General features: G+C 55.7%; 5 protein-coding genes across 5 annotated transcripts; 4 read left to right on the forward strand and 1 right to left on the reverse strand.

Annotated features, from left to right (window-relative positions):
- Window positions 1-2170: 2170 nt before the first annotated feature.
- Window positions 2171-3905, reverse strand: METBIDRAFT_10902 (uncharacterized protein; the record flags this gene model as incomplete). The annotated part of the gene is made up of 3 exons (XM_018853878.1): window positions 2171-2779; window positions 2875-2885; window positions 3179-3905. The coding sequence occupies 3 exons, from the start codon at window positions 3903-3905 to the stop codon at window positions 2171-2173; spliced, it is 1347 nt and encodes a 448-aa protein (XP_018712493.1).
- Window positions 3906-5190: 1285 nt separating this feature from the next.
- Window positions 5191-8226, forward strand: LIG4 (DNA ligase (ATP); the record flags this gene model as incomplete). Its single annotated transcript, XM_018857298.1, has 2 exons — window positions 5191-7755; window positions 7873-8226. The coding sequence occupies 2 exons, from the start codon at window positions 5191-5193 to the stop codon at window positions 8224-8226; spliced, it is 2919 nt and encodes a 972-aa protein (XP_018712494.1).
- Window positions 8227-9268: 1042 nt separating this feature from the next.
- Window positions 9269-10062, forward strand: METBIDRAFT_77519 (uncharacterized protein; the record flags this gene model as incomplete). Its single annotated transcript, XM_018858714.1, has 2 exons — window positions 9269-9272; window positions 9422-10062. 2 exons carry the CDS (start codon window positions 9269-9271, stop codon window positions 10060-10062), a joined length of 645 nt encoding a protein of 214 aa, XP_018712495.1.
- A 1432-nt stretch (window positions 10063-11494) lies between these two features.
- On the forward strand, window positions 11495-12451 carry METBIDRAFT_144466 (uncharacterized protein). The gene is made up of 2 exons (XM_018854505.1): window positions 11495-11519; window positions 11593-12451. The coding sequence occupies exon 2, from the start codon at window positions 11860-11862 to the stop codon at window positions 12352-12354; it is 495 nt and encodes a 164-aa protein (XP_018712496.1). The 5' UTR covers window positions 11495-11519; window positions 11593-11859; the 3' UTR covers window positions 12355-12451.
- A 178-nt stretch (window positions 12452-12629) lies between these two features.
- Window positions 12630-16342, forward strand: MPH1 (3'-5' DNA helicase; the record flags this gene model as incomplete). The annotated part of the gene is made up of 3 exons (XM_018858715.1): window positions 12630-14899; window positions 14957-15310; window positions 16294-16342. 3 exons carry the CDS (start codon window positions 12630-12632, stop codon window positions 16340-16342), a joined length of 2673 nt encoding a protein of 890 aa, XP_018712497.1.
- Between the last annotated feature and the right edge of the window lie 880 nt (window positions 16343-17222).

Genomic DNA, 17222 nt, shown 5'->3' on the forward strand with positions numbered 1-17222 from the left:
TGTGTAGCCGGGAATCGTTACTAATAATATGTATCAAGGAATATTATGAGACTTGAAGTTTTACATAATAAAATGTCCGCCCCTAATTCATCTATTGCACTTATTCTAAATAAGGAAGATTCAGTGATAATTAATTCCATAAACGTTGGCTAATTCCACTAACTTTATTTGATTTTCTACTTTATCCCTTAATCTCAGCTATTTATAATTTAGATCTTCTCCGACTGTATAATGATAATGTACGTCAATTCGTGAAACCTTATTCAGGCAGGACAAATTCAGCTTCTAAAAATGATGTTAGTTGTTTAGGTGAGGTTCCTTTGATAAATCTTTAAACAGTGGTAAGGATGAAAGTTATAACGAGGATTATAACCTTAGTCCAAATAATAGTTATAACAAAGATCAAGACCCTAATCCAAATAATAGTTATAATGAAGATTATAACCTTAGTCCCAATAATAGTTATGAAGGCTCAGAGGAAGATAAATTAATAGAAAACACAGCTTTTTCAGTATATGACAAGTTAAACGAAATAAGAAAGGTTAATATTAGATCTGATATTTATGAAGTTCGAGTGAATGTTTTGCACACATGTCGCTGAGTACCTCGCTTGTAAGGAGCAAACTGAAGAGAAGATAGGTTTTGGATTCAAGGTCGTGGCCAACGGAAGGGGGCGGGCCGACGAAATTGGTAAGTATCTGGGAACCGTTTAAAGGCTTATATGTATTCATTATTTGTATAGCTTGGCTCCTTCTATCAGATGAATCGATCAAAAAAAGTTTCATTGTTTTGCTTCAGTCAGATTGATCTGCCAAATCAACGTCGCATTTTGCTCCATACGCTTGCATCCCGTCCCTCGGGAAATACAGCACTCAGTTTTCCTGGAAGTTGAGCGAATGAAGAAGTCACAATTTTTGGCGGAAGGAAATATTACATGGAGCGAAACATTGCCAGTGTTGTTTTGTGGCGAGATAAACATAAAGTCTCGGGATGCATAACCCACTTCAATTCATCAGCAGCAGGCAATATTGAACACACCCAATGATATTGGCCGTAAAAAGAAACCATGTTTTCAAATTAATCAATGTCTTCTTTCTTGCTTTTTGTCCGCAACTATTCATCTTGTCTTTCCTGGATCATTCATGGCTTTTGCAAGTAGATGGCTGATGAATATTCTTATCGATGACACCGGGAAATGTGACGCACTGAAGCATACTTTGCCCAAAGGTGCCTGCAACAATTTTTTTAAGCTGCTGGGACAGCTCCCGTATGGTATTTTATCAGAAATAATTCAGAAATTCGAGAGAGCTCATGCATCACTGATTCATTGTCCCTGAGTTTTCACTGCTCCAAGCTTGCCTCCGTTTTTCAACTGCTTTTCCCTCGAATAAATCCTCAACTCCTCATAATAGATCTGCAAAGAATGTTTATTTTAATTTACATATCCACATCAGTTCTATCATCATGAGCGGCACTCTGTTCAAAACTTTCCAGCGGAGTATTGCTCTCCGATGACACCGGCACTCATGGCTACGGTGGAAGTCACACCTCCAGAGACCAAGTCCAACAAGGAGTCGATGTACTGGCACCCGACCATTTCTGGGGTATATAAAAAGTCTGTCCTCTAATGTAGGAACAAATGATCGAGGAAACCCAATGGTGTTTTGAACTTAGTACTCGATTCTATACTCTGAATAAATTCAGTTGTCAATCTGTACGTGCACCCAAACCCTGCTTCCCTGCGGTATACGCAAAGACCCAAAAGTAGACATGTAAAAGTATCATAATTCAAAGGATTGCAAAGCAGATGAAATAACAAGTATAGTTGTCACTTTCTCCTCGGCTTTGTGCATGTTTTGATTCACTCAGTGACTGAATTTCAGTTATTTGTTTAAGAGGAGTGCTTTCTGATATTACCCACTGGTGTTGCAGTATCAGGGCCACGTGTACTAGAACAACAGTTTGCGCAACCTGGTTTTCGGATCCCGTTGTGAATGCATAATCATAGAAGTTGAGCGCACATCCATACAGCCCTTCGGGAATTTAAACCTAGGGAGTTTCTTGTTGCCAAAAATTCGTAAATATTTTTGACACTCAGTACGAAATGGCGAGAAAACCTGTTTTTAAAAGCAGAAGAATCGCCGTTTGAAAGCTGTTTTTTGCACCATTTTCAGCGGTTCCACAAGCGTACTAAAGAGAGTGATTGTGAGAGTAATAGTGAGAGTAATAGTGAGAGTACTAGTGAGAGTACTAGTGAGAGTACCAGTGAGAGTACTAGTGAGAGTAATAGGACTAACAGAGGCACCAAGAAAAGTTTTGGAGGGACTTGGCTTAGGCTGCATAGGCTCGAGACAACGGCATCACAGGTCTCAGCGTGCTGCCATCCAAAATGTATGGATATTTGATCCTTGGGCCTTGGCCCCAGAAAGTGTTCTTTCACTTTATGCTTATTTATTTTGCTTTTGATGGCAACACAGAGCTCTGGATTCTGGACTTGCTGGCCGTAGGCCTTCATACCAATCTCGGCGTAATTCTTGGCGAACGAGTCCACGGCCAAGGCGGTGGTATGTAAACCGGCCGAAAAATGAATTGCCACACGCAGCCGAGTTTGGCAAGTCTGGAAAAGTATATCTCCTGGTCTTGCGAGTTCATGGCAGTGTTCCAGTTGGAAGATCGTGACAAGTAGTATGACTGGTCGGATCATCTTGCCACCGAACTTCTTAGCTTGGTCGTAGTCTGGCGATGCGGACTCCATCCACACCATGTCCGCAAAATAGATCTTCAGGTGTTAGGGAATAGAGGCTATGAGCGAGAGTTTGATATGGGATGAAGAGGAAATTAGACAAAGAGGGCAGGTGTTCTTTTGCTACATACATGGAAAAGACCTGGCGTTATAACACAGATTACGAAACACACGAAACCAAATCGAAACCAAAATACGAAACCAAAATACGAAACCAAAATACGAAACACAGGATACGAAACACAAGATACGAAACCAAAATACGAAACACAGAATACGAAACCAAAACTCGAAACACAAATTCATACCGGAGGGGATCAAACAAACCTAGGGTTTTGTTAGGAACTTCACGGGACATAGGGGTTATGTATTACTATTTGATCACTGGTTTCTCTCCAAGGGACGCAACGAGCTTCTGAAAAATAAAGGATATACATGAACCCTGATCCCAGTATGTAACAGAGCGGAACGACCGTGGAGCAATTAGAGCCGGTGAACAATAAGAGAAAGTAGCTGCATCGGGCTCGACTTTTGAGTTAGAAACGATGGCAGCTGCTTCTGCCGGAGTAGGATTAGCACGACGGAAACGGGCTCCCCGAATAAGGGACTGGCCACGCGGTCTGTAAAGCGGGCGACCAGGGATGGCGATAGCAAGATGCCACCATTGGGCATCGAGGGCTTTGAAAAACGGAAAATACGATGGGCTTGTCTTGTAGAGTCCTGCAAGCACCGTAGCAATAGCGGGCGTAGACAATGCGCCCTTCTGTGTGAGAAACTCATAGACGGACGCGAACTCGGTTTCCACAAACGGTAAGGTATCCAATGTGCGAAGGACATCCCGGGTCTCCCAAGAAGTGAGAGCGGGGGTTTGCATGGCTAAGCAACGAGCTTTGTGATCTGCAACAAGAGCGTTGAGTTGTTCGGGGGGAATCTTCCAAGCAAGAAATGCTGACAAGAATTGGCAGTTCGACCGAACACGGCGAAGTTGTGACCTGAAAGAGCGAAAAGCGGCTCGATCCGGCCAGTCCTTATTCTCGGCAGCTCGCAAAATAGCAGAGTATAACGCAAGTGCGTTGAACCGGGGCTTGTGTCGGATCTGCGGGGCTAAGGAGGCAACAAACGCAGACCTGGACAGAAAATCAAGGCATGAGAGGTTATACATCATTGGTCTCCGAACTGTTGGGTAAGTTTGTGACCGTGCACGCCGAATACCCTTTGAGAGTAGATAAAGGAGGACCAAAAGAGCGGCAGCATACAAATATGAAATCGAACGAGGAGCAGGCCAAGTGTAAATCAAAACACACACACGCACGAATTGGTGGAGCCATACAAGGGGCTCGGAAGTGAAGCCAAGGGACGCGAAAGGGAGCCCCGCGGGTGTTGAACGTCCAGTATTAACCTCAATAGCGTGGGTGAGGTTCCGAACGCTGGATATGAGACGGTCCAAGCCTTCAATGCGCCTCCACTGAGCAGAATCTCTTTTAGAAAGAAACGACGGGAAATAGCCCGTGCAAGCCGGAAAAAACGGCGGAGGGTATGGCGGAGGACGAAAAAAACAGGGGCCCAAAAAAAGAAGCGTCAAAGAATTGAGAAGACACCGCGTATGAGCGGGAGGAACAAAGGAAGTGCAACAACTGAGAGGCGCAGGAATAAGGGCGAAGCCATCCGCATTCCTGGAGTAGTCAAACCATGTTGGTTAACACAAAGTCAAAGATGGTATCATGTGTGTGAACAAAGGTGAACGCATCATCGTAAATGGCATGGTAAGAGTGTTCCGCAGGAAACGCAGCCTCCACCAAATTTATTCCCGATGGAGCGAGGGCTGCGAACTGAGTCGAAGAAATCTGAAGCGGTAAGGCCAGATACGGCAAACCAGGGGCGTTGAGTGACCAGGCTGTGAGCTTGAAAATGAGCCAGCAAATAGTAAATCGGTACAAACCAAAGGATGCCACGGTAAGAGTGGACACTGCCCCGAATGCAGTAACCATTATCTCGGGGACAGAGGGCCACTGGAGCCACTGGATTTTACGACCTCAATGTTAGAAACTTCACGGGACATATGAGTGATCAAATAGTAATACATGACCCCTATGTCAAGTCCCTGACAGGTTTGGTGGAGTTAAACAAGGTGCACATACAAGTAGACATCGCTCACACAGTAATACAATAAGCATCCGCTCCCATCGATATCCAGTGACACCATTGTTTCACGCTCCAAGCTAGCCCCTCCAACCGACCAAGACGTTTCCCCAAAGAAGAAAGCCGCCCGAGTATCCAACGTCCAGTGCCGTACCCAGGCACCACGCCTCTGGGCCCGCTCCGTCACGTGACCACAATCTCATCACGTGACCACGATCTCATCACGTGACACACTTCCCTCACGTGACGCGCGCCGCTCGCGCCTTTTCCAACCGCCAACTGTAAACTCCCCCCCAACCCCCTGGATCATGCTGTCGGCAGCCCTGGCGCCCACACCGCTGTTTCTAGACGGCGTGGAGGCGCCGCGGAACTTCAACCCGGCGCCCGCGCCGTTCGCCCTCGTGGTGCAGGAGCTTTTCCTCCGGCTCGAGGCCGTGTGCGCCGCCAACAAGGCGCCGTTCGGCTCGGTGGGCGAGAAGAAGAGCCACGTCATTGCCCAGTTTGTGCACACGTGGCGCACGCATTTCGGCAGCGACATCTACCCCGCGGCGCGGCTCGTCTTGCCGCACCGCGACCCCCGGCGGTATCACGTCCAGGACGGGGCGCTCACGCGGCTCGTGGTGCGGCTCTTGCGGCTCCAGAAAGGCCTGGCGGACCACGACTTGGTGGCGCACTGGCGGCGCGACCACCACCACAAAGCGCGGCTCGCGGGCCGGCGCGAGCGGCGCGGCACGGGCGACTTCCCGCTCCTCGTGCTGCGGCTCGTGCAGCGGCGGCGCGACCCCGCGCACCCGGTGGCCTCCTCCGTGTCGGTGGCGGACGTGAACGCGGCGTTGGACGCGGCGGCAGGCCTGCGGCAGGCCACGGAGCAGGCCGCGGCGCTCGCGCCGCTCGTGGCGCGGATGACCGTGGCGGAGGTGCGCGTGTTCTTTGGGATCTTGCTCCAGCAGCCCATGCTCTCGTTCTACGAGCGCAGTTTCTTCGACGCGTGGCACGCGGACGCGTACGCGCTCGCGCAGGTGTGCGGCGACTTGGCCACGGTGTTGTGGGCGCTGGCGGACCCGCGGCGGCGGTTTTCGGCGGCGCAGCTCTGCGTGCAGCCGATGCACCAGTTCGTGCCGCAGGCGCTGCACAAGCTCACGGTGTCGTACGCCGAGCTCTGCCGCAAGATGGCCCAGCCGCTCGTGCGCGAGGGCAGGGACCCCGGCTTGGTGCGCATGTACGACGCGCAGCGCCTCCAGGGCCGCTTCCTCATCGAGGAGAAGATCGACGGCGACCGCATGCTCATGCACATGGCCGGCGGCCGCTTCCGCTGGCACACGCGCCGCCGCCGCGACTACACGCCCGTGTACGGCGAGACCACGCACGGCGGCTCGCTCGCGCCGCACCTCGGCGGCGCGTTCGCCGACAACGTGCACAGCGTGGTGCTCGACGGCGAGATGGTGGCCTGGAGCAGCGCCCGCCAGTGCGTGCTCCCGTTCGGCTCGTTGCGCTCCGCGGCCGTGCACGAGGCGCTCAAGCAGCGCGCCGCCGTGGACGTGTACGCGGGCAACGACAGCTGGCCCATGTACATTGTGTTCGACATTGTGCACCTCAACGGGCGCGACTTGACGCGGCTCCCGCTCTTCTACCGCAAGAGCGTGCTCCTGGCGGTGGTGCGCGAGGTGCCGCGGCGGCTCGAGGTGCTCCGCTGGATAAAGGCCGCCGGGCCCGCGGACATCGAGGCCAACATGCGCCGCATCGTGTGCGCCAACAACGAGGGCATCATGGTCAAGTCGCTCTTGCTGAAGTACCGCGTGCACAGCCGCGACCTGACGTGGATCAAGGTCAAGCCCGAGTACCTCGAGAGCTTCGGCGAGAACCTCGACCTCGTGGTCATCGGCAAGACCGGCCGCGTCAAGACGGCGTACTTCTGCGGGCTCCGCGACGACGCGCACGGCGGCACGCACAAGCTGTTCTGCGCCGTGGCCAACGGCTTCTCCGCCGCCGTGTACCGCCACATCGAGTCCGCGCTCGGCCCGTTCTGGCAGGACCACGCCGCGTGCCCGCCGCCGCCGGACGTCGTGCAGTTTGGCGCCAAGAAACCCGCGTTCTGGGTGCACCCGGCCCACCTGGTGGTCTTGGAGATCAAGGCCCGCTCCGTCGACTCCGCCGCCGGCTCGTCCTACGCGGCCGGCTCCACCTTGCACAACCTCTGGTGCCGCGCCGTGCGCGACGACAAGTCCTACGACGAGTGCCTCAGTCTCCAGGACTACCACGAGCTCCGCCGCCGCCACTCGCGCGACCCCGGCAAGCCGCAGCGGGTCAACCGCGACCGCAGGCTCGACCACGCCGACTCCATCTACCAGAAGTACGCCGTGGCCGGGCCGCCGCCGCCACTGCCGGCCGCTAACCGCTCCGAGCTCTTTGCGGGCTTGGTGCTCGTCGTGGCCACGGACTCCCACGACCCCGCCACGGGCGTCGCCGTGCCGGCCGCCGACACGCGCCGCGTGGCCGCAAGCCACGGCGCGGACGTGTGGCTCGACGTGCGCCCCGACGATTTGCGCGTGCTCTCGGTCTTGCTTGTGGGCGAGGTGGCCACGCCGCGCGTGCGCCGCTGGATCGCGGACGGCTTCGACGTGCTCCGGCCGCGCTGGGTCCACGAGTGCGTGCGGCGCGGGCGCCTCGTGCCGCTCGAGCCGCAGTATGTGTTTTGCGCCAACTCCGCGGCGTTCCAGCGTGCGCTCGGTGCGCGTGTCGACGTGTTCGGCGACAGTTATACGGAGGGCGGCGTGTCGTCGTCGGGCTTTCTCGCGTACCTTGCGGGCTTGCCCGTGGACAGCCCGCTCAGTGCGGGCCAGTCGGAGTTTGAAGACCGCCAGTCCGAGTTTGAGGTCGGGCGGCTTGGGTATGAAGATCGGCGGCGTGACTCTTGCGAGTCCGAGTCTGAGGTCGGGCGGCCTGACCCCGGCCAGCCCGAGCCTAAAAACCGCCCGGCCAGCCCCGGCCAGCCCGAAGCCGAGCCTATCGCCGACGCCCCGGCGCTTTTCCGCGGCGCCTCGTTCTACGTGGTGCCTGCCCCGGGGCTTGCCGGGTCCGCCGAGCAGGCCCGCATCCAGCGCCGCATCGAGCGCTTCGCCGGCCGCGTGGCGCCCGGCCCGGTGGGCTGCGGCTACATCGTCATGCCGCAGTCTTTGGTGGACTCGGGCTCGGCCCAGCAGGCGCAGAACGAAGTGCGGGCCCAAATCGCCCGCTCGTTTGGCGAGCACTCGCGCCTCGCGTACATCGTGGCCGAGCGCTTCTTGCGTGCCAGCATCGACGCCGGCGAGTTGGCCGACCCGGCGCTGTTCGGGCTTGATGGCTGACGCCCGGGGCCCCCGTGCCGGGGTCTTTCCGGCCTAGGGCACTGCTCTACGCGCCGGGCTAAACAAGCCCGACCGGTCTACGGTGTCCATGAACAGGCTGCTCCAGCCGCGTGCTACCACGTTATCAGCCGCGTGCGAACACGTTATTCATGCCAGCTTGGCCGGAGACGCGGAAGCCGCGGCGGCACAAGGGAACGCGTGAACGCAGGACAAGAACGCGGAACTAGGGAAGGGCGTCGTGCGAACGGGCCAATTTTAGCCGAAGCCCTGGGTGGGGGGACGGGGGCAGACGACGGGAGACGGCCGCGTAACGCGCTTTGGCGTGGCGAGAGGCCGTGGCGGTTTTGGCGTGACCGCACTCTAACCGTCGGGGTTCCAAGAAAAAAACGCCAGATCTGGGTTCCCCAGCTTCACCCAAAAACGTCACTGGGTGCTGGCAGCTTGTGGGTGCGATTGTGCCGAGATTGTTCCGTGGTCGGCGCGGGGGCCTGCGCTTCACCCGCCCTCGGCGATAAGCTCCACCGCTGACCCGCGGACGCCCTTGGGACTCCTCGCAAGGCGTGCACACAGCGGGGAAGTTTGGTTTCGTTGCATGGAAGCTGCCGAATGCGGAAAGTCTGCGCGGCCAGCTCGTCCCCGCACCTGCGCACCCTTGGGCGGACTCTTCATGCAGGCGATTGCCCAGCCAAAGACCGGCTTCACGTTATTAATGGCCTCAAGGGACGAGAACAAAGGGATTTCTAATCAGATCCGAAGGGAAGGTGCGGCCGACGCGGTGTTCCGAACAGATCCTTCCGCGGATCGTCTGTTGGAAAGGCGCGTGGCCGGACTTCCCCCACTGTTGTTGCTCTATTTGCTTTTATACCCTTTTGGCTCATACCCTGCTTGCGCAGCCCAACAGACGCCTGTCCTGTGAGGAGCGCAGAAGATAATCCGCAAAGTCACCGACCTGAACGGGAGGCGAGCGTGCGGGCGTGTGTGCAGGGCCCCGGGCGCTGTGCATGCCCGTCAGCGCATATGCATCAGCTCGTCCGCGGGCGAGATGGGCGTATTAAAGAAACCACATATCCAGGTCAGGCACCCTCAAAGTCTCATCTTTTACGACTTTCTTCAACGTTGCACCTTTCATTTCACCCCATCTTTCAAAGAAAAAACATTCATCCCTCGGAATCCCAAATGAATGTGCGCTCGCAAGACGACTGCTTCATTCACAGGCGCAGCCTGTTCAGCGAAAACGTCGATTACATGTCGCCCAACAATATCTCCAACTTTGACCTTCATCTCTGCTGGAAGGAAAACAACTCTGTGTCGGTGAAGAGTTCGCAAGACGACATCTCCTCCAAGATTCCCTCGTCTGTCTCCAGGCGCCTAGAGAACGTCTCGTGGCGCAGGATGTACAAGCAAATCTGGAACTTGAGTGAGGCTCTGCCCGCCACTATAAACTGGAGCAAAAGTCTGGATATCACCTGGCTTTTTGGCCCCAAGTATGGCGTGGATAGCCCATTGGCCGACGTGCCCTTGACCTCGTCAAACTTGTCGAAGTTGACGCGAGACGACATTCTGGAGTGTGCAGCCGACGAGGTCTCGTCCATGTCTTCCACGCACCTGATGTCGTTCGATGACCGTTCGCTGATGGAGCTGCTGGAGGATATCGGCGAAGAGTACGACGAGTGCTGCTCGGGCTTGAAGCTGGTTCTCAAGCTGGAATGCCGGCGCTTTGTGCGCCAGGAAAAGAACACGAAGAAGCGCGTCAAGTTCAACTACATCATCAATTCCCGCGAGATCATGAACGGGATTTCTTTCGACTACCATTTCTTGGACCCGCTGTGTTTATAGGATCTCGGTACCCGTGGAGCAACGGGCCCGAACAGACGACGAAAGGCGAACTGCACGGGGATCCCGTCACTTGGGCTGGCCCAACTTAGAAGCGAGCATAACATTAGCATAAACATTACATTTACCCAGGCATCAATACATTTCCACGAAATCTTCATCACAAAATTGTTTTTGTCATTGTAAAGAACCCTTCGAATTGCAAGCGTCCTCGTGGCTTGACTTATGCTGGAGAGGCGGACTAAGATCGGTCGATTCCAAAGGACAACAAGGACGAATCTGGAACCTCCGAATCACAATTGCGCACGAATAGTGTGGTTTGACATATTTTGTGGTTTTATCGTGAGATCGTAGGATCGAATTTTATTTTCTGATATTATTATGTGATATTATGATGTGATTTTATTATGTGATTTTATTATGTGACCTCTCGTTATGTAATCATTATGTGATCATTATGTGATCATCATGTGAGCTGATCTCGTGAGCTTATTATTACAAGAGCTTACTATGTGACATCCTACACCAGCCCACAATCATTGCCAATTCTTCAACCTACTTGTAAGTTGCTACCATGGTTAATACTTGGGATACGCTAGCAATCGCTGTAGGCCGAAGCTCGCATCCAAATGCAATTATCAATTATCGATCCCCAAACGGTTTCCGCGGCTGCTTTCCGCGAGCACCGGCTTATCGTCGCATGTCACGTGACCGACTGCCGCCGCACGCGATGCGTGTGCGCGATTTTCGCAGGATCCGAATCTCCCCGGATTGCGCTGCGAATGCCAAGAGCTCGTTTAGGTACTAGATCTTGGAAAAAAGCGGAGTAAGGTCATTGTGTCCTACGAACGCGTCCTTGATATCGGGCGATGCCCCAGGAAAATGCGAAAATTGCGCGATTTGAAGATCCGGTGGTCGTCCGTGGGGCACGTGACCTGCCACGAGGCGTTATCGTGGCGATTGCTGTGCCCTATCGCCGTTCTGCACGGCTTCTTATTTGCAAGTTGCGGCAAACACCGAGTGCTAAAAAAGAAACGTTGAGATGGCGACGGAGTACGAGACGCCCCCGTTTTCTTTGCTCGCCTCTACAGGCCTCTGTTCAGATCAGACGGAGATCCTGTCTTTCGATTGTCGAAGTATGACAACGTGGGAGTCCGTGAATGCAGCCCACGTTTGCGTGAAGGCGTTTCGGTGTCGCCTGCGGTGTTGAGAGATGACCGTAAAGATGCTGCATATAGGCGTGCACCTCGTGGCATGCAGTGCGTGACAGACGTGCAGACCGGCGTGCCTCTTTGTGGCAAGCTTTCGCAGCTGCCAGCGTTCGAATTAGTCATCTGCAAGTAATGGCTCTGGTGTTGCTGACGCAAAAAGGACTGCGAGTGATTAGTCCACTTACTCTAAAGATGTCATGGCACGGCTCTCAAACGGTCGGGCGTATATGTATGGTATAAAAGGTGCAGGCTGCCAGGCGTCTGCCAGACGGCTTGTGGCGCTCAACCTCGTGCTTGTTCCTGGCGGTATCCTAGCAACCAGGCTGGGGGGCATATATATCCACGCCAACAGCTTCAGCACTGCGCAGATCGTTTTAGTCAGTCTGGAGAACGGCGCATTCATTCCGGACTGCACAGCACCAGGGTTCGCAAAAACGGCGCACGCGCCAAAGACCGCGCTGTATCACGTCCGCCGCGGAGTACGGGCTCTCTGCGCGGCCTCCCCGCAGGATCGCAGCAGCACCACTGACTTGGCAAGCAGACCCAAATTGCTTTTTGGGCGGCCCCGAGAGAGGAGTCTTTGCAGCCCATGCCTTGGAATCGTGTCTTCCCGCCATGGTTCTTCCGCGATACGAGTCATGCCGACAATCTTGCCGGCCCTGATTCTGGGGTTCCCCCTCTTTTCGCAAAAGTGCAGACGTGGCCCGGTCGGCGGGGCCGATCCAGAATGCCAGTGGATTTGACCAGCGCTGTTTTTGTGTTTGCGCGCCTCAAACCAGGGGGTTCCCCCGCGAGGCTTGTCGAATCGCAAAAAAATCGAAATCGCAGCCTCCGGCGGTTATCGGCGGGAACGGCGTTCCAGGTCCAAGCGACACAAAAACTTGGGGTGTCACTGGCTTGCGGTTTCGGGCTGCGGGCCGTCTGGCGGACGCGTGCTGAGTGCGGCGGCACGGTCCATCTGCCTCCTGGCGTGTTTCATGCTTTTGATGTCGTTCATGGTTTTCACGTGCTGGAGCACGAATTGATCGTGCGAGGCCAAGAGGTCGGCAAGGGGCTGTTTGATCCTGCGTATAGCCGTGGCTAGCTCGCCGTAGGCGTCCGGCGGTGTGATGCCGTTATCCGGGTTTGGCGGCTGAGACTCCGACATGACTACGGGGGTGGTGGACGCGTTAGCACGGGAGCAGTGCTGTGTTTTGGCTGCTGTTTCGGTGGTGCACGGGTGTAAACGTGCTGTGTTTTGGGTGCTGCTCTGGCCTCTGGTGGTGCACGGGTGGGACGATGTATCTGGCTTTGTGTGGTGCACGGGTGCGCGGGCCCCATGAGCACGACGCGCCTTCACCAGACCCCTCCAAACGAGCCATGGCCTCCGTCCAACGCGTCCCAGATGAGCTCGACGACGAGCTCGACCCGCTGGTGCTCGAGGTGCACACCCTGCGCAGCCCGCCGCCACATCCGGCCGGCCCCCCGGCGCCGCTCCGCCATCGCGTCGATCCACACGCGCTCGACACGTACGTCTACCCCACCAATCTCCAGGTGCGAGACTACCAGTACAACATTGTGCGGCAGGCGTTCTTCCACAACACGCTCGTGGTGTTGCCGACCGGGCTCGGCAAGACGTTCGTGGCCAGCACGGTGATCCTCAACTTCTGGCGCTGGTTCCCGGAGCTGAAGATCGTGTTCATGGCGCCCACCAGGCCCCTCGTGGCCCAGCAGATCAAGGCGTGCTGCGGCGTCACGGGCCTCCCGCCGCTGCAGATGGCCATCTTGCTCGACTTGACGCGCCGCAACCGCGCGCAGATCTGGGCGAGCAAGCGCGTGTTCTTCACCACGCCGCAGGTCGTGGAGAACGACCTCAAGTTGGGCTCCGTGGACCCGCGGCTGATTTCGCTCGTGGTTATCGACGAGGCCCACCGCGCCAAGGGCAACTACGCGTACCACAACGTGGTGCGCTTCATGGACCGCTTCCACCGCCACTACCGCATCTTGGCCATGACCGCCACGCCCGCCTCCTCCGTGGACGGCGTGCAGGAGATCATCGACAACTTGCACATCTCCCGGGCAGAGGTGCGCACGGAGCGCAGCATCGACATCGTCCGCCACCTCAAGCACAAGACCGTGCAGCGCATCCGCGCAGAGCCGTCGGACGATGTGCGCTACGCCATCGGCTGCGTGTGCTCGGCCATCGCGCCCATCTTGAAGCAGGCCAACGACAAGCGCATCTACGACGTCACGGACCCGGCGCTCATCAACGCGTTCACGGCCATGGACGCCCTGCGCCGGCTCGTGGCCAACAAGGCCATCAACGACGGCGTCAAGTGGGCCGGCCACAGCCTTCTCCAGGTCTTGGGCGTGGCCGGCCAGTGTCTCCGCCGCCTCAACATCTACGGCGTGCGCCTGTTCTACTCGTACTTCAAGGACAAGCACGCCGATTCGCTCGCCAAGACGGCCAAGCTGCGCAAGCCCACCGCGGCCTCGCGGTTCATGCACCACCCGCAAATCGCCCAGTTGATGGCCTTCTGCCACCAGCGTGTGGCCGACGCGGCCTACTTGGGCCACGAGAAGTTGGAGATCGTCGTGGCCGAGGTGCGCCGCTTCTTCGAGTCCACCACCAACCTGGACTCACGCGTCATCATCTTCTCCGAGTTCCGCGAGGCCGCGCTAGACATTGTGCGTGCGCTCGAGCAGCTGGGCCCCGGGCTCCGGCCCCACATTTTCATTGGCCAGTCCAAGGACACCAAGTCGGAGGACGCCCGCTTGGCCGGCCCCCGGACCAAGGCCGCGCGCAAGAGCGCCCGCGACCAGGCGGCCCACAGCGGCCTGGCATCCTCGGAGTTGGCCCAGCTCACGGGCATGAGCCAGAAAATGCAAAAGGAAACCATCCGCAGCTTCAAGGACGGCGTGTACAACGTGCTCGTGGCCACCTCCATTGGCGAGGAGGGCTTGGACATTGGCGAGGTGGACCTCATCGTGTGCTACGACTCCACGTCCTCGCCTATCAAAAACGTCCAGCGCATGGGGCGCACGGGCAGGAGCCGCGACGGCAAGGTCTTGCTCTTGTTCTCGGGCAATGAGGAGGCCAAGTTCGACCGCGCCATGGGCGGCTACGAGTACATCCAGCAGCACATCATGAACGGCAACTTGATTCTGTTGCACGAGCAAAACAGACTCATTCCGGACGGGTTCTCGCTCACCGTGGACGAGCGCTTCATCGAAATCCCGGTGGAGAATAACGCCATCCGTGAAGAGGCGGACGACGACGAGATCATCAAGATCGCCACCAAGTACATGACGGGCAGCAAGCCAGCGGCCAAGGCAAAGCCGTCCACAACGCGAGCGAAAAAGACACCGCTGAAAACTCCCCATATATCGCCTGGTCGGGACAAGGTCCAGAAACGGTTCTTCATGCCCGATAACGTCACGACCGGGTTCCAGCTGGTGAGTGCCATGATGCGGCAGGCGACTGAAGAATCCGCAGAAGGGACAGGGATTTCTGCTGCAAAACGCGCCAAGCTAGAGGACAACAAGGAGCGGGATATTCTCGACCTGTTTCTCGATTCGGAAGAAGACCACTCAGACGCGCCCGAATCCCTAAGCTGCGCGCCCCTTCCGCAACAGACGACCGGATTAGAGTGTTTAGCCCCTGCAAGGACGGAAGTGATTTGCCAAACAAAGCCGGCGCCGGCCAGAGACAACCCAAATGCGGATCATGAAACTAAGGCGCCGGCTATCGACAGCCCAAATGAGGCCCCAAAAACCGAGGCCCTGGCCAGACACAGCCCCAGTGTATGCAGCCGGACAAGTAGCACATTTCTACGTCAGCCGCAACTCGATTCGCTTCTCTCGCTGCAAAAAAGCTCCAGATCTTCCTCGCCCCTGTTGGGAGTGAAACGGCGTCCTCCGTCTGTCTTGGAGCAGTTGAAGGCCCAAGCTTGCCAGACACAGAGCAGGCTGCATGCTGCCCCAGAGGTCAAGCAAGAGACGAGCGACAATGATGACTTCAGTGACGACGACGAAATTTTGGCCCTCGTCCGCCGCACCCAGTCTGGGGATGGCCAAAGCATGATGGTTAACGCATCACAGAGTGCACTGAATTTTGCTGAAACCGCTTCTTTGGTTTGCCTGCTGAGCCATATAGACGTGGAAGAGACCAAGCAACATGCGGCGCAGCCTAGAATGCACATACCGATCGAAAAACCGGTCATCCTGCAAAGACTGCCGCTCTCGGTCCAAAGCGGGTCTTCGGTTTTTTGCTCAACGAAAGATCCTGGTATTGTACATGTGTGCGCTGACAAGGATGGGATGCTCAGTGCCAACGAATGGAATGACCTATATATGAACTACTTCGTTCCTGTGGACGAATTTGGGCTCGAAGAATGCGCAGTTCCGCGGCCAGCCGCCCAAAGCACCCAAACAGAATATAGTGGGTCGAAGTCAAGGTCGTATTCCCGTTTGCTCGAGACAATCAGAGACATGACAGACGAAGACGCGACAACTCTCATTGACAAATACAGGCGTATGGGAACGCAGGAGTCTTCTTTTCTAGAGGTCGTTGTTCCGGACTGACTACATGAAACTTCGCCGCAATCGTCCCATGTATCAATGAGGCGATGACATAGAATAGCGTTGGCAGAAGTATGCCCGATACATTTGGAACGGAAGATATTTCGCACCCACGGCAAAGAGGCGGTCGTGCAGGCAGTCGTTTCCCCGTTTCTTGCGCTGGGTTCTGATGAGAGGCCACATTTTACGATCAAACAGATGATGTGTTTGGAGAATTGTGCACAAACCATACGGCAGATGGCATATCCGATATGTTGGTGCACAACGAGCACAGACTACTGGATAGGTCCCGAGCCGATTGCGTCAAATTGGGAATGAATGAGGTCTGGTGTCGGCAGATTTCAACATTTCTCAAGATATTTGGTACAGGGAACACTCCCAGAACTATCTTCTTTTGGGGGATGCCACTATTGTAACGTACAGGACGTGAAGTGTATGAGGCTACCTCGATCACGGTCTGTAGCTGGCCAATACAAGCACGTGCGTCATTCCCTGAATTTAGTCTTGGTTAGACAAGCTGAGAGTCTAATCTTCTTGGATTTGGTGCGGTGTGGGAAAATGACCACAATGCCATAAGGAGTGTGGCTGTTCTACACAAGGGAGAGAGACTTGAGTGTGGCTTCAGTTGGATGAATCTGAGGTCTATGATGTTGCCCCGGAAACACAGTCGGATTTCTAGTGCCACCCGCCAAACTCAGCTCTTATCCCGCCCACCAGACTCAATTCTTGTTTCGCCCGGCAGATTCAATCTCACGCTACGGTTTATCTTGGTAGGAGAGCCGAGTGGGAACGACCATCAACAAGATGATGGCCAAGTATCACTAGCTCAGTCACCCCCTTCTTTTGCAAGTAGCACTCTTGTATATAAGAGACGAGCCCGATACGTATAGCAGTTTCGGCATACCCGCAATAAAAGAAAAGTCCACAGCCAGAGCCAGGAAGCCAGTGAACCCGGGTTTTCATCCGGTCCAAAACGCATTCGGCAGGACGCCGCACCGGGTTACCCGCCTTTCGGGCGCGAGTATATAAGCTGGGCGTCCGGCCCCTCCCCACCGACTTTTTTCCTCATCTTTATGCAGGGGCATTACGTGTATCAGTGAGGATTCGTCCGAGATCATGTTTTTGCTGGTTGAAAACTATAACCTGACAGCTTCCTGGTGGGCCGGGCTTGCTCTGGTCCGCCAGGGGAATTTTTGGACTCTTTTTTTTTCCGTCCCAACGGTACTTCCTTGAAGACCCTCGGGCGTTCCTTTTCGTTCTTGGCTTCGTAATTGAGGACAGTTATGCCGCGAAGAACGGGCGGCTCGAGCCGCGTCGAGAGCTCCGCTTTCTCGCGATGGAAAGTAGGAGAAACCCGCAAACGGGTCTCCCCCCCCCCCCCCCCCCCCCCCC

This window comes from Metschnikowia bicuspidata, assembly GCF_001664035.1.
Source record: "Metschnikowia bicuspidata var. bicuspidata NRRL YB-4993 chromosome Unknown METBIscaffold_2, whole genome shotgun sequence".
NCBI classification, from domain to species: Eukaryota; Fungi; Ascomycota; class Pichiomycetes; order Serinales; family Metschnikowiaceae; genus Metschnikowia; species Metschnikowia bicuspidata.